This window comes from Pinus tabuliformis, chromosome 8, assembly GCF_031772625.1.
Source record: "Pinus tabuliformis cultivar Carrire ecotype Pingquan chromosome 8, CPIR1, whole genome shotgun sequence".
In the NCBI taxonomy this organism is placed as follows: Eukaryota; Viridiplantae; Streptophyta; class Pinopsida; order Pinales; family Pinaceae; genus Pinus; species Pinus tabuliformis.
This window is the reverse complement of record NC_142294.1, coordinates 886767058-886792437: the sequence shown is the minus strand read 5'-3', so window position 1 is coordinate 886792437 and position 25380 is coordinate 886767058. Positions and strand designations below refer to the sequence as shown.

Genomic DNA, 25380 nt, shown 5'->3' with positions numbered 1-25380 from the left:
GCTCTGTGCACAAAGCGACAGTGCGTACAGGTACGCACTGTGCTCAACTGAGAGGCTGTGTACTTCTAGCAAAACAAAGAAAAACTAAAATCTAATTTAACCCTAAGCTAGCCCACCCAAACACACAGTCAAACAGCCAAAAACCAGAAAAGAAATGACTTTTCTTAGATCAAAAGTTGATACAAAGGAAAAAACATTCACATCAATGGAATCCCCAGCGGAGTCGCCATTTTGTCATGCAGAAAGAGTCGTTAGTGCGGACACAACCGACCTCCCTAGAAGCAAAAGCTTTCTAGTGACAAACAAAACAAATAAATCCTACCTTTCTCTAAACATGCATTGCAAATACAAGTAATCAGGGGATCTTTAACATACCTTTAGTCCAACGCTTTGTAGTAGTCCAGCCTCGCCGATCCGGATGAGCTCCTCCTTCTCTTCGAAACCTGCATTCACTAACAAGCCAAAAGATTAAATAGCACCTGATAAACTCATAAAACAATACATATCTATCATATAGACCAAGGAGTATATGAAACAAACCATGAATAACAATCTGTTGAGAAAAATAAGTTCATTTGTATTAAAAGGTAACAAAAGGAACCATTACAACCTGAGCCTTGGTGTTGTGCAAGTCCCTCCTAGGGTCCAGCAAGAGTTTTCCTTTACTTTGATCAGCTCACCCACTCTCAAATAAGGCTAGGAAAGGATGGGAATCTCTCCTCTCAAGCTTTACAAGGGAGTCCTAATTCCAGCAACATCTACCCTTAGGAATGTTTAGCTTTCAACCTCCTCTCCCTCTGACCCAATGCCTGTATTTATAGTGCTCTAGAGGAAGTTATTTAGGTCCACCATCAATGGGATAAGCCCCTCTTTGGATGGGATAGCTCCCCTCTTGATGGGATAAGTTCCTCTTTGGTAGGGATACATGAACCATCTGGAGGCGCTTCATACACGTCAAACAAGCTTCTAGAATGCTCTAGAAATGACCACAAGTAACTTTTTGGGAGTGAAACTTGCGCCTTTTGACCTTTACAGGAGTACGCACCCATTGTTTTATAGACAGAGCGTACAAGTACGCAGGTATTGTGAACTTGGGGTGCGTACACGCAGGTAAGGCTAAGAGAAACTGTGTACCCAGAGATATATAGATTTTTAATGACTTTCTCTCTTTCTTGGAGTTTGACATGGAGAGCAGAGGTATGAGGCTTGCCAAGGAGGATAGTATGACAGTTGATGGAGCCATACTAACTGCAAATAGTCATGGTGACAAATTTTAGTGTAACAATTGCCAGAAAGCCTAGATAGTACCCTGATAGAGTCACTGCAAGAGCACAAGTGTTGCTTCACTGCCAGTGAGCCTGGACAATACCTCATCGGATTCACTTGCTTCACCTCGCTATGCAGGAAGTCTTTCTCTTATTTCACTCTTTATTTATATATTTAATAGGACCGTGCTTCAAAACTTATTATTTTCAATGGGTAGAAGATGGATCTGACTTATTGAGAGAAGATGAGGTTTCCTCTTCAGAGAAGTATTTACATAACCTCTAATATTGGATTGTTCACTTTATATTTTACCCTTATCATTTCTCTACTTGTATGGATTGGTAAGAAAACATTATTTACTTACAATACCAAGTTGAGGAATGAGGATGGTAGAATAGATACGTGATTTATAGTTCAACCAAAGGATTTCATTAGAGTGTATCATAGTTTCATATTCAGATGTAATTGAATTTAAATATATGTAAACACAGGATATAGAAGTGGTAACAAATTAGCCAAGCATTGTTCGTCATCACAATTTCCCTTTTCAAGTCTTTCCACATTGTCTTTTGAACCAAAGGAACGTCTTTCATTCAAAGTATTATTGAACAAAACAAAAAGAAAATACTTGACAAAACAACAAAGCAAAACCAAAATAACCAAACAAATGGAGGTGAAACATAAAACAACAAGCACAGTGTACAATAATAAAACAAACAAATGTAGAGACTCGATGGAGAGTAGGATAGAAGGTGGATGCAATGCAAGGGAAACTAAATGATACTAATCCTACTCCTATCCTACTCAGCTAAAAGGCTAGGGCTAAGTGTAATGATATATCCAATGAAGCCACCATAATTAGTCTTGACCTGCAAACATAAATATTAGAGAAATTAAAAATAATATATAATAATGTGCAACAGAAAATATAGAAGCTTGAAAATATTACTAAAACATTGAAGGTATTTCTTAAAAGAAGAAAGGCGCACCATATCACCTAACTTTAACCAACATGCCACCTTACCTTCTCGATGAAAACCATAATCAAACAAACATCGATCTGTGAATGTGTTGGACACCTAATCCTCTAAGGGTTGGTGTGGAAGTTGAATAGTCTAAGGAAGTCCAAGAGACCTTGGAATATGAAACCAAAGGTCATGTGAATGTACTATAAATGTATATTATTGTCAATAATAAATACACACTCATGTTTATCATTCATATTTTGTGTTTTCCATGTATGTGTCTTAACATGGTATCAGAGCGGGTTCCTTCCTGCCCTGCTCAAATTTGAATCGCTAGTTTTATGGTGTAGTGATTTTCGGTGTTTCTCTATTTTGTGCATAATTGTCTCTTTGTCAGCTACTTCCTTGCGCTGTCTACAGTCTTGAAATAAAAAAAAAATATAGCGCTGGTCTCTTGCATGATTTAATGATTCTCTGTCTCCTTGATTCCCTGCCAACTTTGTTGCATGCAGTACTGACAAAATAAAAGGAAACGATCCCAGCGTTGGTTCATTCCTGTTCAAGTCACCTACTCCGACCATTGAAGTTCTGTGAATTTTGAAGTTCAGGTGCAGTGGTATTTCTAGTATGTACGGTGGTAAAAAATCCCATATGGAGAATCTCCTGTAATGTGCGCTTCCCTTTCCATTCTGCTATACGATGTCTGACGTTTTCCCTTTCCATTCTGCTATACGCTGTCTGCCTTTTGTATTTGTCAGGTATTGCAGTTCTGCAATAATATATAACATTGTCATAATATTGTGTTAACGCTGTCCATTATATGACTATTCCCTTCCCTATATTAGAGATAATGTTGAACGATTACGAATAGTCATACCATGTTCTTGGTTATTAAATCCTTGTAAAGGTTTTGTTTCTAAGTCGAAAGGGAAGTCTATCCCAAGAATGGCGATCTATGGCTATGCGCATATTGCAATCAGGATGTAATGTAGGCTGTTAGAGCCAACACCATAACAACTTTTTCTCCATCAAAGCATTCTCCATTAGGCCTAGGATTCACGAGTTCATCCTTGGAATTCTTCATAATATCCACAACATGCCCCATGCATTGCCCATACATTCTCATTATTTGAATTTCATCTTCTAATCTACCTCCAACAATTGCTCCCACCACTGTGGAGCACTCGCACAGTACAACAATCTCCTCGCCTTTTGAAGCCGCCAGGGAACCCGCCGCTCTAGCTCTCAAAATCCTTTTCCCTTCCACCTTCAAATTCATAACAATATAGGTGAATGCACGTGCAATGAGGGTGCCACCTGCCAGAACAGCCACCGCTTCCCCACAATTAGCAACCACGTCGGTAGCATCAACAATATCTTTCTTCATAGACAACAACTCGCGATTTATTACACGGATTGTTTCAACCATTGCGATGGCACAGGAAGGAGGCATGGCGATCAAATTATCCTCTTCTCCAACGAGCTCAGATGCTGCAATGCACAGAACCAAAGGCATGAACTCTCTATCATCTATTAATAGATACTTCCTCATTACTTGATGCACTTCTATTTCACCTTCCTTCACTATTTCGTAAAGGGGAGTCTCTGGAACCGCTTCACTTAACGCCTCCCTTAAGGACGCGATCTTTGTAACCATTTTCGTAGCCATTTTCTTGATAACCATTGTCGCAGCCATAGCAGTTGCGTCAAACACATGAAAATGCTTAACCTCTATTAACCCAACTCACAGATTGAATCAATTGCAAAAGAAAGGGTTCTTCTTCTTGGCGGTGTGTAGAGGATTCAGATTTGTGACTGTTGGAGTTTGGGGCTCGTGGAATGGAAGAAAACAACAGAAAGTTGGAGGTGTGAAAGAATGTTGTTCTGATAAGAATGGTTAATGAGCTGTAAGTATTTGGGCAAAACTCTTCTCCAAACGACAAATTCATGGAGAGTGGAGGAGAAGTGGAAGCGGTAGATCCATGTCTGTAGCCATTTTTTATATAAATTCTTTTGTATGTGGTGTGTTATTGCAGAGAGGATGAGTGGGCATCATGTCCCATCGAGATAACAGGCTGACCCTATTTGAATTTGTTGGTGTTGTGATATGTCGAGGTTGGATTATTCATAGGTATCTTAGATTTATTCAAAGGTAACAACTATTGATTTAGAGCCAAGCAATGCTCAAAATCATTTGCTTGCATATTGTTAAAATGGAGGAAGCTTTCAATATAAGTATCTGCAATCTATGTAACCAGATTAGATACTGACCTATTTCTTGTTTTGAGTCTCATCATTTAGGAATGCACAATATACTTCTCCTTGTATATGAATGCAACCAACCATTATTGTGTGTGAATTTGGAGAATAATTGTAGAGTTAAAATATTGCATTTGGTTCATTCCTCAAGGAAGAATATCACTTTATTATTGTGGTTTTTTGGGAGAACAAAGTTTGAGAATACCTTGCAGTGACATTGTTTCATAGTTGTGAACATATTTTAAAGTGTAAGCTTGACATTGGAGAAAATGACTCAAATTGGTGAAGTATTTGAGTTCTTGAAAACTTTGATACAATCTACTGGTGATGACACATTCCAAATCAGCAAAGGCTTTCTCTCAGAAATTCAGACCTGTCTACAATATGCACAAGAACAGATTGATTTTTTGCAGCTTGAATCACAGCTACAACAAGAGGAGTTACAGAAGTATAGTCATGATTCTGAACTTGTCTTTGTTCAGGACAATTCTTTGTTTGAGACACATTCCCATCAACAACCAAAAATTAATCATATCATTAAGCTCCTCTCAGGAGCAGTTGTACATGCAGATGCATAAATTCAGTCTGCACTTCCCAAGCCCATCATCAGACCTTGGGAAGAGTTTGTCCACAATAAGCACAAAACTGATCTTGGATATGACAAGGATGTGTCCTTTCATATTCCATATTACTCAAAGCCCATCCAGTTTCAGAGTGCTGGATTCTTTCATGACAGTTCACCTTCAACTGTTCCAGATTCTTCTCCTCTTCCACAACAACAACAATAGATTGTGAAACGCCAACACTATGACCAAGTTGGTCATATGAAAGATAATTGTTTTGATCTTCACCCATGTAATCACTGTCATAAAACTAGTCATTCTTCAAAAAAATGCTTCAAAAACAAGCCTCCTGCAAGAACAAAGATTCATCTTGGATTGATCGCTTCTTGGCAATGGGAATCAACAACCAACAATATATTTCAGTCATATGTCTAAACTTGTTCTAGCATATTGAATAGTCTTTCAGTTGAGTTTTCTCCATCATCTCACCTTGTATCTGATAGGGGGGGAAATGATGGTCATCTACAAGCTTCAAAGCCACATCAAGTGAGCTTGAGCCACAACCTGCCATACCAGATTCAGAGTTGTAGCCAGAGACAAATATGTCCCTGAGCATGCCTTCAGTTAGTGATACCTCTTCAAAGAATTGGGGACACTTCCTCTAGCAGAAGACTTCAACTTCTTGCCAGTTTTGGAAGAGTTCCAGGAATTGCATTAAGCATTCCAGAGTTGTTGGTCATCCTTAAACCATCACAGGTTGATGTTCTCTCTTTTATGTGGGGTGAGACCTCCCTTTATTGGTTGAAGGTTTCCCTCTTCAAAACATCAAGAGAACTTCCTCTAGTAGAATACCTAAGCTTCATGCTAAACTTGGTAGAGTTCCGGGAACTGCACTAATCATTCCAGTGTTGGTGGTCATCCTTAAACCACCTCCCTTATACCAACATTTCAGAGAGGACATTTAGCCTAGTGCTGCCATGCATTTTTACATGTTTTGCACTACAACTCTCTTCTTGCACTCATACATAACCCTTCGGATTAAGGGGGGGAATTTTGGACACCTAATCCTCTAAGGGTTGGTGTGGAAGCCAAATAGTCTAAGGAAGTCCAAGAGACCTTGGAATACGAAACCAAAGGTCATGTGAATGTAATATAAATGTGTATCATTGTCAATAATAAATACACACTCATGTTTATCATTCATCTTTTGTGTTTGCCATGTATGGGTCTTACCTATATTGTATTTCTTAGCAAACATCATGGAATATTATAACTTGATTTTAGCAAATGGGTTTTCTAAGTAAGATGCCTCAAACTGATTATATATTGGATCATGAAATTCAAAACAATCCTCTTGGAAATATTGAAATCCTTGGGAGAAATAATTTTCAATTAATGGTGTAGAATCAAAATGAGAATCTTACCAGGGAAAATAAATCTGATCATATTCAAAATGTTTTTAAAGATAGTGAGGACCTCACATAACCATCAACAAAGGTTGAAGTGCCTAAACTGCTTGACAAGTATCTGAAAATTGAGAAGATAGACCATAAGGATCAATCAATATAATTTTTTTTTCATGAGATATACTAATGGGAAAATGATCAATTAAATGATAGTTTTTAGAACAAGAACCATGATTAGATGGACTTATTAAGGCACAATACTCTTGATCAGTAAACATCAAAGATAAACCACTTTAAACAACGTTGAAAATGCTTCAAACAAAAGAATCATCTTCCTCATATGTTGAAGGTGGAAAAAAATCTACTTATGTTTGTATAACCCCCATACTGACATCATAATCATTAAAAAGGAATGCCAATATGGAAAGAACATGAATCAGTTGAGATGTAGTGGATGAAAAATAGGAACTTGATTCAAAAAATAACACAAGCCTTCATTGACACTGAAGAGGATATATGGTGCCATAAAGAAAATGATTAGTATCAAAATATTCACAAGGAGGATTAGGAGTTGATTACTTTCAAAAGAATGTGATAGGCATGAATCCTTTGGCCCAAGATAATATTTAGAATGATCAGCTTCACAACTTTGCTCATCCATGAAAGATATATACTCCAAACCCAAGTTTGATAGAGGAGATTTACATGAGGGATGATTAATTGAAACATAACCTTTAGTTCTATCAGAAACCAAATCTTGAAAGTTGAAAGAGCTATATTAAAAATAACAAACATATTTGAAGAAGGAATTTTCATTCAATGAAACCATGCAAAGGAAAGAATTTTGCTAGAAAATCCAGATCTGACTTATTGTAGGGATCTTACCAGAGTCATGAGAACCTAACAGAACCATCAACAGAAGTTGAAGTCCATCTATTCTTTGATGAGTCCCAAAAATGTCAAGAATTATTAATTTCATTTTGAAGATTGAATCAGATCATGCATGGTGCGTGGATGACTCCCGTCAATAATTTCAACTAGATAACTACTATCCAAATGGAAGTCATCTACATCAATGATTTGGTCAGAATTTACATATTCAACAAGAAAATTACCCAATTCATAATGTTATTATAATTTCACATCCGAGGATGAATAGATTGAATAAATATAATGAGTAACCTAAATAGAAGAAGTTTCTTCATGAAAAATTAGAAATGACAAGGGATGGAAACGATACTCAATGATTACCTTCTTCTTATTATCACAAATGATCTCACTACCCTGTGTCAATTCAAAACCAAGCTTATTAGATGATGAACTTGAAGAGCATGGAGTATCTCCTTCACAAATTAATCCATTACTCACAATAGGTGACACAGGATAGTGAGGTGAAGAGGAAGTTTTGATAAGAACATTTTCTTGGACTGAATAAGGTTCAAGGTCTAAGACCTCAAAAAAAGTATATTCTCGAGTAACCGAAATATCAAATGGTGCACTTGGGAAATCATCATGACATGCATCAATAGAATCAAAATAATCAGAGTGATAGCTGTCTAAGACTTCATATTGATTAAGAAAATCAACTTCATTTGATTCATTACTGAGATTCTTAGATTCAGAACCAACCAAGGATGAAATAACATTGACTTGACATGAATTATTTTGAAAAAGAGGAGAGATATCACAAGAATCCTCACCTTCCTGCTCCTCTACTTGTGAAGAGTGACTGCCTTGCACCTGATCACTGTTCGGATTTAGAATAAGCTGATCAAGAAGATAAAGGGGAAAGGGATTGTTGGCATTATGGCACAGGTTTGGAGCTATGGCACAGGTGTTGTCCTTGATGGAAACTCTCTTTGGTAACAGATCTCAATTCAGGCTTTCAGAATGAAGGAAAAGACATATACGCAGGTTCATCTAGACGAAGACGCGTATACACGCAGGTTAGACGTTTCAAAGGCGCGTATGCGTATACACGCATTTTCATGCAAGGAAAAGCACGTATATGTTGAAGAACTTACCTTTGGTCTGTGGTAGTTAGTCCTTGGTATTTGAACCTATGGTTTTGGACCATGGTACCTCGTCAGAAGTGTTGATCCCAAGTATTGGGTCCGTGGTATTGGTTTATTATGGTTTTGGACCGTGGTATTGTGGAAGGCCTAAGACTTTAAAAGAGGAAGGAGATCATTTGGCAAAGGATCATTGGAATTATTGTTGAATATATGAAAAAGTGCTAGATCTGGAATACTGGTAATTGGGTTATGGTGCAGATCTGGATCTGAATGAAGGAGGAACCTTATCGCAAAGAGAAGGATAAGTTCTATTGATGGATCATAATCTTTAAGCATGAATGATAGTATCTTTGTATTATTTTTATCTGTTATATGTGGCGCTTGATTGATCTATAAAACTGATAATCTGGGTTAATTAGAGTTTGAATATCTGAAAGAGTGAATTATCCTTTATAGATCTGTACGCAGGTTCAGTGAAGCGAAGGCGCATATATACGCTGGTTCAGTGAAGGCAAACAACGTATACGCAGGTTGTTCCATATGCAGAAGCGTATGCACGCAGGTTTCAGGCTATTAAAGTAGCGTATATATTTTGAGTTGTGATCTTGCTACTTCTGTTTATTGCTGCAGTGTTTTGGGTTCAGATTTGGTGTGTGGTTACTATTACTATGATCTGGGTACAGTCGTCAGAGAAGTATTTATTTTGATTCAGTTTTGATTGGTGAAGAGGTGAATGGTTGATGCAGAAATTCTTGATGTTTGATTGATGTGGATCCAGTATGAAAATTTATGAAATGTGGTCCCTAGAAGAAAGAGAAGGTTGTAGCCTTCTGTAGGCCAGCACTTACGTACTAGTATCTTGGCTAGTGCAAGAGCTAAGGGGGTTGTAGCTCCCTTCAAGGAGAAGCTGGAGAACGAGAGAGGGTTGTAGCTCTCTGCAGGTTGCAGCCTACGTACTGGTAAAGGATTGCACCAGTACATTGTAAAAAGAAGTTTCTAATTAAAAGAAGATAGAGACGAATTGTAGCAGGTGGTTTTCACCCACAATTGGTTTCCACCTTACATCTTGTGTTCTTGTGTGTGATTGTTTTCCGTTCTATTTTACTCCTGCTTACTGGTTATTTGATTATGAAACATAGATTAACAATCAACATCTGACAGATAAAGTAAATTATAAGTTTGCATTTTATACGCGGTTTTCTTTCAACATAGTTGCGTATATACGTGGGTCTAATTAACTGAAATAGCGTATATTATCTGAATTTGAAAAAGGGAATATTTGACTAAATAATACTGATTCACCCCCCCTCTCAGTGTTATTTCCAACAATTGGTATCGGAGCAGGTCCTTCAGAAAAAGCTTGATCGCTTGAAGGAAGATCTTTCATCATGAGCAACTATGAGAGGGAAGCATCAATCAGGCCACCGATTTTTGATGGGACAAACTTCGTATATTGGAAGGTAAGAGTTACTGCCTATCTTCAATCTCTTGGTACAGAAGTTTGGGATATCATAGAAACAGGGTATACTTTTCCATCAGCAACTCCTACAGATCTGGCTGAGAAGAAGAAATATGAAACAAATGCAAAAGTAGTCAATACTCTATTAGGATGCCTATCACAATTAGAATTTGTCAAGGTTATGCAGTATAAATCCGCTAAAGAAATATGGGACAAGATTGTTCTGAGCTATGAAGGAGATGATCAGGTAAAACGAGCAAAACTTCAAACCCTCAGAATTCAGTATGAAAATATCAGAGTGTACAATGATGAAAGTGTGGCTAACTATTTTCTTCGTGTAGATGAGATTGTTAATTGTATGAAAAATTTGGGTGAAGAAATAAAAGAGGCTGTTGTGGTTGAAAAAGTTCTAAGATATTTGTCCCCTAGGTTTGAATCTAAAGTTTCTGCAATAGAAGAAAAGGAGAATCTACAAAACCCTAAAATGTCACAGCTGCACGGAATTCTAACTGCTTATGAAATGAGGAAAGGAGGTCCATCAGACAGGAGAGAAGCTGCCTTCAAGGCCTCAAGCAAAGGAGAGCACTATGAGTCAGGACACGTGTCAGAAGAAGAAGAAGAATAAAATTTTGTAAGAAATCTTAAATGGGGTATTGGATGATTCCAAGGTAAGTTACCTTTCAAATTATTTGCTTGTGGAAGAGTCGGTCACTATGTTGCCAAGTGTCCTCATAAGGATAAGATTGACAAAGGGAAGGAACCTGTTAGATGGAACAAGAAACAGAATGCAACTAAGAAAAGTTACTACACTCATGAAGACAGTGATGGCCTATCAAATAGTGACGAAGATGAACAAGGTAATGATTATAAACTTTTAATGGCCTTTGAAGATGATGATTACATGGACGCTATAGATGCAGATGGTTTTTATGAAGAGATTTCTCGACTCAAAACATGTTTAGAAGAAAAAGATATGATCATTGATACTCTGCAATTCCAACTTGATGAAAAAGAAAAATCCCTTGAGAAGTTAGAATGTGAAATTGTTGGCCTTAGAAAAGAAATTAAGAAAACAAAGGCTCTTAATCTTAAATTTGTTAAAGGATCTGAAACTCTGGACGAGATTATCAATGTACAATGTTCTCCACTAATCAAGACAAGTCTGGGTTATAATGGAGAAACATCTCAAGCATCCACCTCAAAGAGTTATCTTGATGCAGCAAGGAGGAATGAGAAAAAGCCCAATGGAGATCACCAGGTAAAGCAGGGACGAATTACATCAAGAACAAACAAAGACTACTAGGTAAACCAGGGACAATCCATCTTAAGGATGAACAAAAGCTACAACCAGCCACAGGTAAAAACTTCTCAATTTGCTTCAAGAATGGATGACAATAGAAATTACAATCATTTGGCTGGTAGATTTGATAATCGCAGAAGTTTCTTCAATGGCCAACGTTTCTCTTGCCATAACTTTGGTCACAAAGCAGCTCAATGTGTTGCCTATAAGACAATCATGACTAGAGAAGCTCAAAAACAAAGAAGTATGACTGGGATTGCGAAAAGGACCTATAAAAACTTTTCGGCCCTTGAAAATGAAATTGAATGTTCTATTTGTAATAACTTCGGTCATGAAGATTCTGAATGCAGGAGCAGGTTTCGGCAGACAAAGGAACAAGCCTCAAGCACCAGAACATGGAGAATAAAGGAACCACTACCAGAAAGATGTGGGATAGCTTTTTATGCAGAAGGACATGAAAATCTATGGTACATCGACAGTGGATGTTCAAAGCATATGACAGGTGATAAAGAAAAACTTGAATCATATATTTCTTTAGAAAAGGGAAAGAAAGTTTCTTTTGGAACGATACCCCTGCAGCCATAAAAGGAAAAGGCACTGCTCAGTTGAAAGAAAAGGTCAAAGCTTGAAATGTTTTGTATGTTGATGGCTTGAAGCATAATCTACTGAGTGTCAGTCAGATGTGCAATCAAGGAATCAAGGTAATATTTCGATCAAATGGATGTAGTGTTCGTGATCTTGATATAGGAAAAATAATGATCAAAGGTAGAAGAACTCCAAATAATTTATACATATTTGAAGAAGGACAACAACAATGCTATATGAGCAAGGATGATGAACACTGGTTATGGCACCGGAGGTTGGGGCATCTAAGCTTTTCACAAATAAGGAAAGCATGCAAATACCAGGCAGTTCGTGGTCTTCCAGATATCAAAATTCCAGACAACACAATATGCAAATCATTTCAGTTTGGTAAGCAAACCAGAACTAACTTCCCTGAGAAGGAAGGATCAGCTAGCATGCCTCTTGAGTTAGTCCATATAGATGTATGTGGTCCATTTAGGACAAGGTCACCTCGAGGAGAAGAATACTTTATATTATTCATTGACGACTTCTCCAGGATGGTTTGGTTAGGACTTATGAAGCACAAAGACGAAGCATTCGAAAAGTTCAAATCCTTCAAGGCCTTGGCTGAAAACGAATCAGATCACAAAATTAAGTGCCTCAAGTCCAACAGAGGTGGGGAATTTACCTCAAATGAATTTTTCGATTTCTATGAAGAACATGGAATAAGAAGGGAATTCTCTACAGCTAGGACTCCTCAGAAAAATGGAGTGGTGGAAAGGATGAACAGAACGGTCCAACAAATGGCTCATGCTATGCTTGATGAAAATGGAACTCCCGCAACCTTCTGGGGTGAAGCTGCATTTGCTGCCGTTGTTATTATTAAAAAAACAAATGTCCGAGTGAACAACACTCAAACTCCTCATGAGCTCTGGTATGGTGAGACTCCTTCTGTAAAGCATTTCAAAATTTTTGGAAGCAAATGCTATATTAAGAACAATGATGAACAACTTGGCAAACTTGAACCTAGAGAAAATGAAGGCATTCTCCTTTGTTATTCTCCCCACAGCAAGGCATATAAGTGTTACAATAAAAGACTTGGAAGAATTGTTGACAACATTGATGTAGTGGTTGATGAAAAAGGATACATTCCTAGGCAAGTAAATTATGAAAATATCAAAGAGGATGAAGAGTAGTCTCCAAATCAGGCTGATGATGAAGAAGAACCTCAAGAAGCACCAGACGAACAGATAAGGATAGAAGAGAAGACTCCATCCAAGTACGTTCAGAAGAATCATCCAGAATCTCAGATTTTTGGGTAGAAAGAGGTAGGTGTACAAACAAGAAGAACAATTGCAGAAGCCTCAAGCTATTTGGCATTGCTCTCCTCCACTGAGCCACAAAATGTAAAAGAGGCATGCAAAGATGAATGCTGGGTCAAGGCAATGGATGAAGAACTTGAGCAGATCGAAAAGAACAACACTTGGGAGTTGGTTCCTAGACCAAAAGATAAGAATGTCATAGGGACAAAATGGATCTTTAAAAACAAGTTGAATGAAAATGGGGAAGTTATTAGAAATAAGGCCAAACTTGTCTGTAAAGGGTATGATCAACAAGAAGGAATAGACTTTGAAGAAACTTTTGCTCCCGTTGCTAGACTTGAGGCCATCCGAATGTTCCTTGCTCTCTCAAGCTTTTAGAAGTTCAAAGTATTTCAAATGGACGTGAAATCAGCCTTTCTGAATGGAGACTTAGAAGAAGAAGTGTACATTGAGCAACCAGATGGTTTCATTCTTGGGAATGATCCAAATCTTGTGTGCAGACTAAAAAAGGCTCTCTATGGTCTTAAACAGGCTCCAAGGGCTTGGTACTACCGTTTGGACAAATATCTTCATCAACAAGGTTTTTCAAAAGGATTAGCAGATAGCAATCTCTATATAAAAATTGAAAATGAAAAATTGCTAATACTTGTTGTGTATGTAGATGATATTATCTTTGGCAGCAATGAAGAAGCTATGAGTCAAAGCTTTGCCTTGGTGATGCAGAAAGAATTCGAAATGTCCTTGCTTGGAGAACTGACATACTTTCTTGGATTGCAAATCCAACAAAATGAAGGCGGTATCTTCTTGTCTCAAACCAAGTACCTCAAGCAGATTCCGAAGAAGTATGGCATGGAAGATTCGAAACCAGTATGTACCCCCATGGTTACAGGATGCAGCCTCAGTGCAAATGATGAATCAACAACAGTGCATCAACCAACCTATAGATCTATGATTGGAAGTCTACTTTATTTGATATGTACCCGACCAGACATCATGCATGCAGTGGGAATAGTTGGAAGATTTCAGGAAAATCCAAAGGAAACTCATCTTCAGGCAGTGAAGATAATTTTCAAGTATCTTCAAGGAACTCAAAACTATGGTTTATGGTATTCTAGAGATACAGATCTCACTCTTCATGCTTATACAAATGCAGATTGGGCCGGAAGCGTGGTGCATTCTTTATGGGTTCCAGATTAGTATCTTGGTTTAGCAAGAAACAGACTTTGATTGCTTTATCTACAGCTGAAGCGGAATATGTGGCTGCTGCATCTTGTTGCACTCAACTTCTTTGGATGATGCAAGCCTTGCAGGACTTTCAAATCACTTGTACACCACCTATCTCCATCTTATGTGATAATACAAGTGCAATCAGCATTTCAAAGAACCCAGTCATGCATTCAAAGACCAAGCACACACCGATCAAGTATCACTTTCTTCGGGAACAAGTGTTGGAACAAAAGGTCAAATTGGAGTATGTTCCTTATAAGGAACAAGTTGCTGATATTCTCACCAAACCACTGCCTAGGGAGACATTTGAATACCTCAGACAGAAGCTAGGAGTAGTTGATGCATCATCTTGCTGCTAAAACTTGTCTGTTTCAGAGAAAAATGGGTGTACGCGAGTTTCCTGAGGAGGATCTGCGTACATACACCGATTTGTGCAGAGACAGTCACGTATATGGAGATTTGATGGATATCAGTAGGGACAGGCTCTGGTTGAAGATATTCTGATATGGGTCTGACAGAGACCATCCGGCACAGGTTCAGGGGGAGCAGATAATCTTCTAATAATGCATTGTTGGCATTATCTTAGAAGCTTTTGGTTCTAGTTCACAACTGTTGTTGGTTTCAGGTGGAACAGAGGCAGAGGGAGAACATAAGGAAATCTTGGTGGTGATTGATAGATGCTGCTGCTATCAGTTATTGGTGACTTTCATAAGTATTGTTCTAGATATTTCATCTCTATGTCATGTATCTCCTTTGTGGTATCTCTTTTATGGTTTCAAGGTCATGTAACGGCCTATTTTGGTTTCCCCACTATGCTTGGGATGAAAATGTAATGAACTTGGTTGTCATATGTAAATTTCTAATGTATCCCCACTTGGTTGGGTGATGGATGTATGTATTGAGTCTTTTGGTGATAGGAAGTTCTTTTATGATATATAAGTCATGGTTATTCTTGAAGAACATCTTTTGCAGATCTTGCCTACAGTCAGGGGGAGCATGGTCAGCACAACAGGGTAGAAATTTCAGCATGTACTCAGGGGGAGCACAACCCTTTGCCCTTGATGACAAAGGGGGAGAATGAATTTGAGGATTTTGGGTTGCCATCAAGTCCAAAGGGGGAGATTGTTGGCATTATGGCACAGGTTTGGAGCTATGGCACAGGTGTTGTCCTTGATGGCAACTCTCTTTGGTAACAGATCTCAGTTCAGGCTTTCAGAATGAAGGAAAAGACATATACGCAAGTTCATCTAGACGAAGACACGTATGCATGCGGGTTAGATGTTTCAAAGGCGCGTATGCGTATACACGCACTTTCATGCAAGGAAAAAGCACGTATATGTTGAAGAACTTACCTTTGGTCCGTGGTAGTTAGTCCTTGGTATTTGAACCTATGGTTTTGGACCATGGTACCTCGTCAGAAGTGTTGATCCCAAGTATTGGGTCCGTGGTATTGGTTTATTATGGTTTTGGACCGTGGTATTGTGGAAGGCCTAAGACTATAAAAGAGGAAGGAGATAATTTGGCAAAGGATCATTGGAATTATTGTTGAATATCTGAAAAAGTGCTAGATCTGGAATACTGGTAATTGGGTTATGGTGCAGATCTGGATCTGATTGAAGGAGGAACCTTAGCGCAAAGAGAAGGATAAGTTCTATTGATGGACCATAATCTTTAAGCATGAATGGTAGTATCTTTGTATGATTTTGATATGTTATATGTGGCGCTTGCTTGATCTATAAAACTAATAATTTGGGTTAATTAGAGTTTGAATATTTGAAAGAGCGAATTATCCTCTATAGATCTGTACGAAGGTTCAGTGAAGCGAAGTCGCATATATACACTGTTTCAGTGAAGGCAAACAACGTATACGCAGGTTGTTCCATACGCAGAAGCGTATGCACGCAAGTTTCAGGTATTAAAGTAGCGTATATATTTTGGGTTGTGATCTTGTTGCTTCTGTTTATTGCTGCAGTGTTTTGGGTTCAGATTTGGTGTGTGGTTACTGTTACTATGATCTGGGTACAATCGTTAGAGAAGTGTTTATTTTGATTCAGTTTTGATTGGTGAAGAGGTGAATGGTTGATGCAGAAATTTTTGATATTTGATTGATATGGATCCAGTCTGAAAATTTATGAAACGTGGTCCCTGGAAGAAAGAGAAGGTTGTAGCCTTCTGTAGGCCAGCACCTACGTACTAGTATCTTGGCTAGTGCAAGAGCTAAGGGGGTTGTAGCTCCCTTCCAGGAGAAGCTGGAGAACGAGAGAGGGTTGTAGCTCTCTGCAGGTTGCAGCCTGCGTACTGGTAAAGTAATGCACTAGTACATTGTAAAAAGAAGTTTCTAATTAAAAGAAGATAGAGACGAATTGCAGCAGGTGGTTTTCACCGACATTGGGTTTCCACCTTACATCTTGTGTTCTTGTGTGTGATTGTCTTCTGTTCTGTTTTACTGTTCCTGCTTACTAGTTATTTGATTCTGAAACACAGATTAACAATCAACATCTGACAGATAAAGTAAATTATAAGTTTGCATTGTATACGCGGTTTTCTTTCAACATAGTTGCGTATATATGCGGGTCTAATTAACTGAAATATCGTATATTATCTGAATTTGAAAAAGGGAATATTTGACTAAATAACACTGATTCACACCCCCCTCAGTATTATTTCCAATATGGATCATGCAAAAGAGATGATAGAGGATGACAAGAATCCAAGTTAGATTTAAAACTAAATTTAAGAGTTTTAATATCATCTTGACAGATCATAGAATTAGCCTTCATTATAGTTTGCATGAACCATTCCAAATTTTCTTCCATTGGATCTGGATAATGAGAAATAGATGAATATTAAAGAGGTAGATAAACGATTTGATTTTCATATTTCCGAGCTTCAACATTATCACAAGGAGGAACCAAAATTGGTGATGGAAAAGGATGAGGACAAGGAACAAAAGGAATAGTAGGTTCCTCCTTTGAATTTAGTGGCATCTCATGATTTACAAGTATTGGGAGAGTAGGAACATCTAGGGTTTATATCTACACTGATTCAAAGAGATCTAAGCCAAATGTTCAAACTTTTTCTTAAAGAAATCCCAATCCATATCTTCTTTAGGAATATCACAACATAAGTGAATAAATGTATTAGAAAAATCATTAATTGATTCATTATGATTCATTTTGATTTGATTTATTCTTTATAAACATCTCAGTAATCATACCTATCAAAATATTGATGAATCTCCTTAAGAAATTGATGAAAATAATGAATGGAAGCAGGCAGTAAGGTATGACACCATCGATTAACACAACCTTCAAGAGTGAGGGTGAATAAAATAAAAACAACATCTTCATCATCGATTTCACGAGATTTAGAAAACCCATGAAACCATTTATGTGTTTGGATAAAAATGTACCACCCTCGCCATCAAACCTAAATTGATACTAGACATGAAAAATTTGCATGGAGACTAAAAGCTTTCCAGGAGATAGCTTAGAAAAACACTTCGGGATTATGATTTGGGGAAGAGCCATTAAATATATGATATTAAAAATAGACTCAATGGCCACAACTTGCACTCTATCCCTCCTTCTAGCATCGTAATTTTGATAGTTCTAGATATTGCCAACATATAGGGGGTCTCCCTGATGTGAAGTCCTAATTAGACCTCACACCATTTGGTGTAGGAGCCCCATCCGAAGTATCGATCCAACTACCATAACATAAAGGTTCATCTTGGTTTCAATGAATAACATAGGAGATTATATACATAAACCTTGAATAAGAAAATAAGTTGACATTGTGAAACACCAATTGCAATGTGTAAAAGGAGACCTTCACGAGCAGGAAACAAAAAGTGAGTCTTTGGAAGGAAGTAATAGTGCTAACCTAGGAGAGACACAAAAGAGCATAAAATTATTTGTTATAAAAATAGTTCACATAATTATTGTGAAGTGGATACAACACACATTCAACATGATAAGTACCAAAGCCATCGAAATCGTTCAATTTCTCCAATACATATGAACACAACATATACCGTAAACATCCCAATAATAGTCCTAACACATGCATGAAAATGTGTTGGCTCATTGAATTCAATTAGGTGAAAGATCCAAGTACACAATTACAATGATGAGGTACTAGTTCCTGTAGTGGAACATTAAGTTACTTCTTGCTTCTCCAAAGAATAGTTTTCTCTCCTATGCCAAGTAGAGAAGCCAAGAATAACTCTCCAAATCTTAAGCCTCCAAAGGAATTTCCTTGAGTTATGAGGTTCCTATTATAACAAGGGGAGTGACCTTTCATATCCCCATGATTCTTGAGTTACCCTCATGACTCTTGGACTTCTATGACCTTTGGAATTCTATGCAACTCTTGAACTTCTAAATGACTTTTCGACTTATCCTAAAGACAATTTGTCCATATATGAATAAGTGACTCTTCATGTTCCACATATCGTAATATCCCCAGGTTAAAATATTATGTAATAAAAGTTAATAAAGGTAAAATAAGACAACGGGTAAGGGCCACTTATTCCAAGATGAATTCCGGGAAAATTATCCTTGAGGGCATCACTTGTTGTGTTTTATGGCTAATGGAAATTGGCAAGGCAATGGCTAAGGCTTTGGAAAGGAAAAAAAGTATTTTTGGCACATTATTTATGAAAATAATGGAAATTAGGAGAAAAGGAAGGTGAAAGGTCACATGTTTCATGTGAGGAGGAAAGTGAAGGAAAATAATGGAAATTGAAGAAATTAGAGGCCTCATTAATAAAAAGGCTTATGAGGATCAGTTGGTAACCTTTTGTCAGTTCAATTTTGGAATTAGCTTCAGAGAGGAGAATAATACTAAGAGGAGAAATAAAGTAAGAAAGGAAGGAAAGGAAATAAAGAACAATGAAAGGAAAAGAAAGAAAAGAAGGACGTGGAAACAAAAGGAAGGAAAGGATCAAGCAACTTCAACAGGAATATTTTCAAGTGACATATTGCATGTGTGATTTCCTAGCTGGTTTTGACATGCATGGTATGTTCATGTTGGTATATGGTTATTTTATTGTCGGTTGCATGGATTTTGCTAGGATTTGACAGTGGATTTTAGCCTAGCCTTTCCATTTCTAGATAGACATGGTGTGTTGGGATTGTTGTTGCTTTGAGATTTGGATTGCGAGATGGTTTTGGAATCTAGTGTGAGGTGGTCTCAAAAAAATTCCCAAAGGCCTAGGAATCCCTTAACTGGTAATGGACGGATACACGGTAAATCCTGAGGGTGGAGACAGGAAAATTCCTCAAGGATGGTGAAGAAATTCTGAGGCATCCATGCTCGGTTAAGTTTTGTGATCTCGACACCGGTTTAGGTGTGATCATGATATGGATAGGGTGGAAGTGGTTTAACCTCTGGATTTCCTTAGTTGTCTTTGGATTGGTTTATACCATGAGATCCCACATTCATGCTTGGAATATGGAATTGGGGTGATTGGATAAAAGAAATATATGGTTCAACCAAACTATGGTCGGGTGGAACATGGAAGTCCTGAACTAGGTTGGTAATTACATATGGTTAATAAAAGCTAAGTTTATGATGTTTTTGGTAAGGAAATGTATTGGTTATTATGTGGATTTAATGGATGTTCCCTTATTGTTATTTATCTGGTTATATGGTGGTTATAATCATGGTTATATGATAGTTCTTAGTCATGGCTCTATTCATGTTTTTAATTGTAACTGACTAAATAATGAATAAAAGACCTAATTGATGATACGCCAACTAATGTGAGGAGGTAGAGACCCTTCTTGTTAAACCTCAATTAAGTTTCCAGTCCCTTATGTTCAGACTTGCATTCATGACCTATAGGTGGCATATCTACCAAGTGTTTGAAAAAATGTCAGTTGCAGTTAGGGATGGTCAGGTCAAGTCTTGGTACCAATTTTGGTTTGTAAGCATTGTCTTCATGTATTTTATGAGTTCTGGAAGTTTCATGTATTTCTAGGCAGAGGATTAGCCCCAACCCTAGAAAGTAGCATCAATTCTTGCAGTCGTTGGCACAAAGTTGGTAGAAAAAGGCCACTTTCACACTGATGTAGGCCTATGGGAGCGACTGGGAACCCATATCTGCATGGAGGCCTTAGCAAGGGAGCGACTAGGGCTCAAGTCTAGGGAAAAAGTGAGTTGTACTAGGGGTTGGACACTTGGAGGGGTTGGGTTACTCCTGGAGGTCCTGTGGCACCTGAGGGAAGTCAGTAAGGTCTTTAGTTGTCGACTCCATTTCCTTAAGGCAACATAGGAGGTTGAGTCATATCGTAGTGACCCTCAGCTCATGTTTAATTCGGACAAGCTGGTGAAAGTGGGTAAATATGGGAGGAGGGATTTTACAGGGTGGGATCAGAGTAGGTTGCACTCTCTTTGGGTCATATATGATACCACAAGGTGGTATCAGAGCATGGTTTCACTCCCCTTGGGTAAGTCTAATGTTGTCAAGGTTATGGTTGTAATGCATGGGATCATGTTACACAGTTGGTATGATCATGCATGATGTTGTTGTGATGTTATGTTATTACACATATATGTTTATGATTATACATGTACATGCTAATGTGGACTAATCTTGTAGAAGAGATAAGCCTCCTCGAACATAATTCAAGTATGGATTTTATTTTGGTATCTATTTGGTTTATTTGACATGATATCCTTGCAGGAAGAAGATAATTCAATATGACAAGAAAAATAGTAGACTACATTTCCTGTGACTCCTTTTTGGCTTAATGGTTCCTGACCCAGGTTCAAAGTTAATTGTGCCAAACAAAACCCTACACTACTGGCCCTTTTGGCAACAACCCGCATAACACAGGTTGCAATCTCACCCGAAGCAGTATGGGGGGATGATAGAACGAAGTTTCTCCATCCAAAGATCAATGTGATGTCTATTAATACCTTAGATCTTCCTTTTTGTAGATCTTCAAGCCCCTAGGGCTCGATACTGCAACTTCATTTAAACAGCCTCGAGACCTTCGCGAAGGTCTACAATAGGTCTTTGCGGATCCTTAACAGTTGAGTCATCCACTTACGTGCATCAGAAAATAACCCTAGATCTGAGCTCATGCAGATCTACTTAAGTATTTAAGAAACATAACAAAATGTATTATAATCTTCGCGAAAGTACTTAACATGTATTGCGTACAGTTATTAAGACTTAGCCCATAAAGTTGCGCATCATTAGATTAATATTTCATGAATACATTATTCATTCACAAAACATATCACAATCATAAATAGACATAAGTAAACAGATAAACCCAAGAATTCTTCAACAATCTCCTTTATTGATCTGCAATATAGTGTTACAGACTGTAACTACCCTGCGCACTCAGTTGTGGAGATTTTCTCCTTCTATATTCTTGCTTCTTACTTGCCCTCTTTTCTCTCTCAGACATAGACATGCCTTAGACTCCCTAAGACACAACTATTTTTAGCCTTTTACATACAATCCCATGTGTTACCGGGAATAGTGTCTATGCAGAACTGCTAATCCCACTAAGGCTAGTAGCTACCTTAGAAACAAACAAAGTAAAACTACTTTCGTTTTCCTTTATGAAAGATAGATGAGAGAAGAATAAAGGAGACCAACCTCTGTCTTGCACTTGGTTCCTTGCTCGATTCCTCTCTCTTCTGATAGTCCTTTCCTACTTGCTTTCTTGTATACCCAGCTTCACAGAGTACCTATAGATTCAAAGCAGCATAACACTATACGAGAACATAGATCTATTATCATAAGCAATATAGGATCAGATGTATATTAACCATACAAATGCATAAAACATAAATCATACAAGAGTATGGAGGAAAAATTGAATAGCTTTATTGATAATCAAGAAAGAGCCAAGAGAGTTACAACCAAGTGTTCTGACCCAGCATCATCCTCTCAGCAAGAAGCCCTTCTTCACCTCATGAAAATCTTAGATCACCCAACACTATGATATTGCACCAATAAACCAGCAGCACTTCCTTACAAGATACAAAATTCCAGCCTCTGGATCTCTAGGATGAGGGATCCATATATAGATGTTTGCAAGGGAGGTGAGTGAGCTTTTGAGATTTGATTAGTGTCTCCCCTCTGATAGTTCTTGATTCCACTTGGAGATTGATGATCTCTTACTCATCTTTGGTCGAATTCAGAGAGGCAAGTGTCACAGGAGAAGTTTCTGGAAGATTCCATGCTTCTCCACCTCGCTGATTGACCTTTCCATTTGTCCCTTCTCGCCCATTGCACCCCATAGAAGGGATTTTTGAAATGAAACACACCTACTGTGTGTATTTAGGTGGGATGCAACACACTTTGCCTATGGAGCAGGTGAAATGGTCCAGTTTTGACCAGTTCTGAGTGGTTTTTCATGGATAACTTCTGGGAGAAGCTGTAATCAGTTGACCTTGTTCTTTTAGGGGCTGGAACAACACCTTTAGGGACTTAGGAGCCCTTAGTTTATGGACATTTATGCTTGGGGTTGCAGTGCCCAAAAATGTCTATAACACCATGGTCCACGAACCATGGGTGGATCTCAAAACCAACTCAACATTACATAAACAAGGGGCTAAAACCCCTTTTACTCCTATTTACCTACGCGCTCCGCATCCACAAATCGCAGATACTTTTACATCTTTTCACAATATTTACATCAAAAATTGGGGTTTTAACCCCAAAATTTACCCAGGGGTCCCCATCCCAAAAGGCCCCCAAAACAAAGGTCGTGAATCACCCTCGAGTCACTCGGCTGGTGCATCGATCTTGCTGCGAAGATCCCCCAACTCCACCTGCACTACTGTGACCTCGACAACACTCTGTGTAACTACCTGCTTGACCTCTTCCACTAGCTGCTCTGTAGCTGGTCCTTCTGCGACCAGCTTCATCATTTTCTATGTCTACTATAAGCCCATAAGCTTCTCCTGAATGTTGGTTATGATTTGGTAAGATTCTTCTAACCACGATCCCAAACTTGCCTTAAGAATGACCTCCTTCTTCTGGGCTGCTTCTACCCGCGCGAGGAGCTGCTTCCCCTCCTGTAACTTGGATAGGTGCTATGCTAGAGCAATTGAGCGTGCCATCGCCTTGACCTCATTTTACTACTTCTGCAATGCGTGAACCTCTGTATTCAATATCTGCAGGTTTGGGTCTTCCTATATAGTCGTCACCAATTCCATTGCCTACTCAAATAAGGCCAAGCAGTCAGCGATTGTAGCATCCAAAGTGGCCATCCCTTCTTTTATGGCGGCTCCGTGGTGCTCCCTGACCAACTCCGTTATTTTCATGTTGAGTTCGAATTGAACTTTTCCAACCTCTACCTTTGCCTTGTGCACTCGAGTGGCTAACTTTCTGATCTTAGCTTCCGACTGTGTGTCCTCTAAAATGTGAAGCTTTGGCACTATTCTACATGCCTTTGCAAATGCGGACTCGAACTTGGAATTTTGTGCCTACAGCGTGTCCTTTTCCTTTAATTCCCATGTTTTCTCGGTGAACATCTGCTCCTTGTTCGCCCTATATTCACTGATCAAATTGAGAGAATACTTCTCCTGAGCTCTCAATTCCTCTGTCACCCCTGTCTACAGCACGTGAAGAAGCTTGTTTTGGAGCACCGCAATGTTCAACCTGATGTTTTTAAGGGTGCTTAAGATGATGTGGTCATTAGCCGATTCTATGCGTAGGGACCCTTGTGGTAAAGAAATAGTGCAAAGGTCCAGGGTCCTTATCGATTCCGTAGCCTGACTCGTCCCTGGTGCCAGGCTCACTTGTGTTGTGCTCGATTGACTAGCGCCCACCTGTATCCTGTTAGCATAGATCTACAGCTCACACAGATCCTTGTGGATGCTCCCCAGTGTCTGCGTATACTACTGCCCAAACAATTGCAACACTTCAGTGGTAGTGTCCCATGTCTTGTCACCGATTTCATCGAGATCACCCTCTGTTGATACCATGGGATCACTGTGTGACTTGTCCGATTTTTTCTTTTTCCGGGGACCTTCCCGCTGCTCCTGTCCCCGCTTCTTTAGTTGGAACAGGGTGCTATGCTCCTCATCTCCTCCGCCACCTTGTTCAAACTGTTCTTCCTCAGTTTCAGGTGAAGGGGATTTTCTGCTTCTCTCTGACTCGCACTGCTCTTGCTCAACCTGCTTGTTAGTAACACACTCTTCTCCCATCCTAGCCTTCTTGGTAGCTTCCTTCTTCCGTTGCGCGGCCAAATTTTGTGCAGCTTGCTTAGCTGCATCCTTTATTTTCTATGCGACCACGCTTCCCATGACCTTATTGGTTATGGAATCCAAGCCCGAGGGGGTGTGCCACTCTACTGGACAGTGCTTGATTACCTCCTATATGTCTGTATCTATGACCAAGTATGGAAAGTCATGCCATTTCTACTATGGATCCTTCCGTGCCTGAATGTAAACTTGGTGGAAATCAGCCTTGAACACGACATAAGTTAACAACTACATGTATAAGTTTAGGGAAAACCTTGGGCACTGGTTGATGGCCATGTAGAGGCTTGCTTCCATCAGAACCCAGAATATTTTTGTTTCTGTGACCCACGCGATGTCCTTGGTAGCCAATATAGAGGCGAACTAGGTGACCTCTAACAATTCATCTTTCAATGGAGGAAACTAGCTGTCCTTCGATAACTCCTATGCAACCAACACAATGGAGAGCAACAACCAAGCATAATGGAATGGCTTGGTATCATCCTGGACTTCGCTGTAGTTCATGAGGAATTCACTGCACAGGTACCTTGACCAGTTGAACTGCACAACCTTCACGCATTGTGTAGCTAGAGAGACCAAGGGCTCCAAAACTTCATCTGCGCGACACTTCCTGATTGCCTTCCCTGCCAAGATTTGTGTGGCAATTTTCACCGCGGGGTCATTTATGGAAGTGATTGAGTATCTACGCGCTTTCTTCATGAGGGAAAATTCCCTCTTCATCCTTTCTGACAACTCCTTTTCTCCTATCTTTCCTCCAAACTCCTTGGCCAGATTCAAGCCCTCAAATGGTCGGTGCGT

At 38.9% G+C, this 25380-nt stretch overlaps 1 protein-coding gene across 1 annotated transcript; it reads right to left on the bottom strand.

The window, feature by feature from the left end:
* Positions 1–3207: 3207 nt before the first annotated feature.
* On the bottom strand, positions 3208–3927 carry LOC149238381 (geranylgeranyl pyrophosphate synthase 7, chloroplastic-like). The gene has a single exon (XM_089369542.1). It carries the CDS (start codon positions 3925–3927, stop codon positions 3208–3210), a length of 720 nt encoding a protein of 239 aa, XP_089225668.1.
* Between the last annotated feature and the right edge of the window lie 21453 nt (positions 3928–25380).

Excerpts from the sequence above, each read along its gene's own strand:
- LOC149238381 (XM_089369542.1), bottom strand. The coding sequence starts at position 3,927 with ATGGCTGCGACAATGGTTATCAAGAAAATGGCTACGAAAATGGTTACA.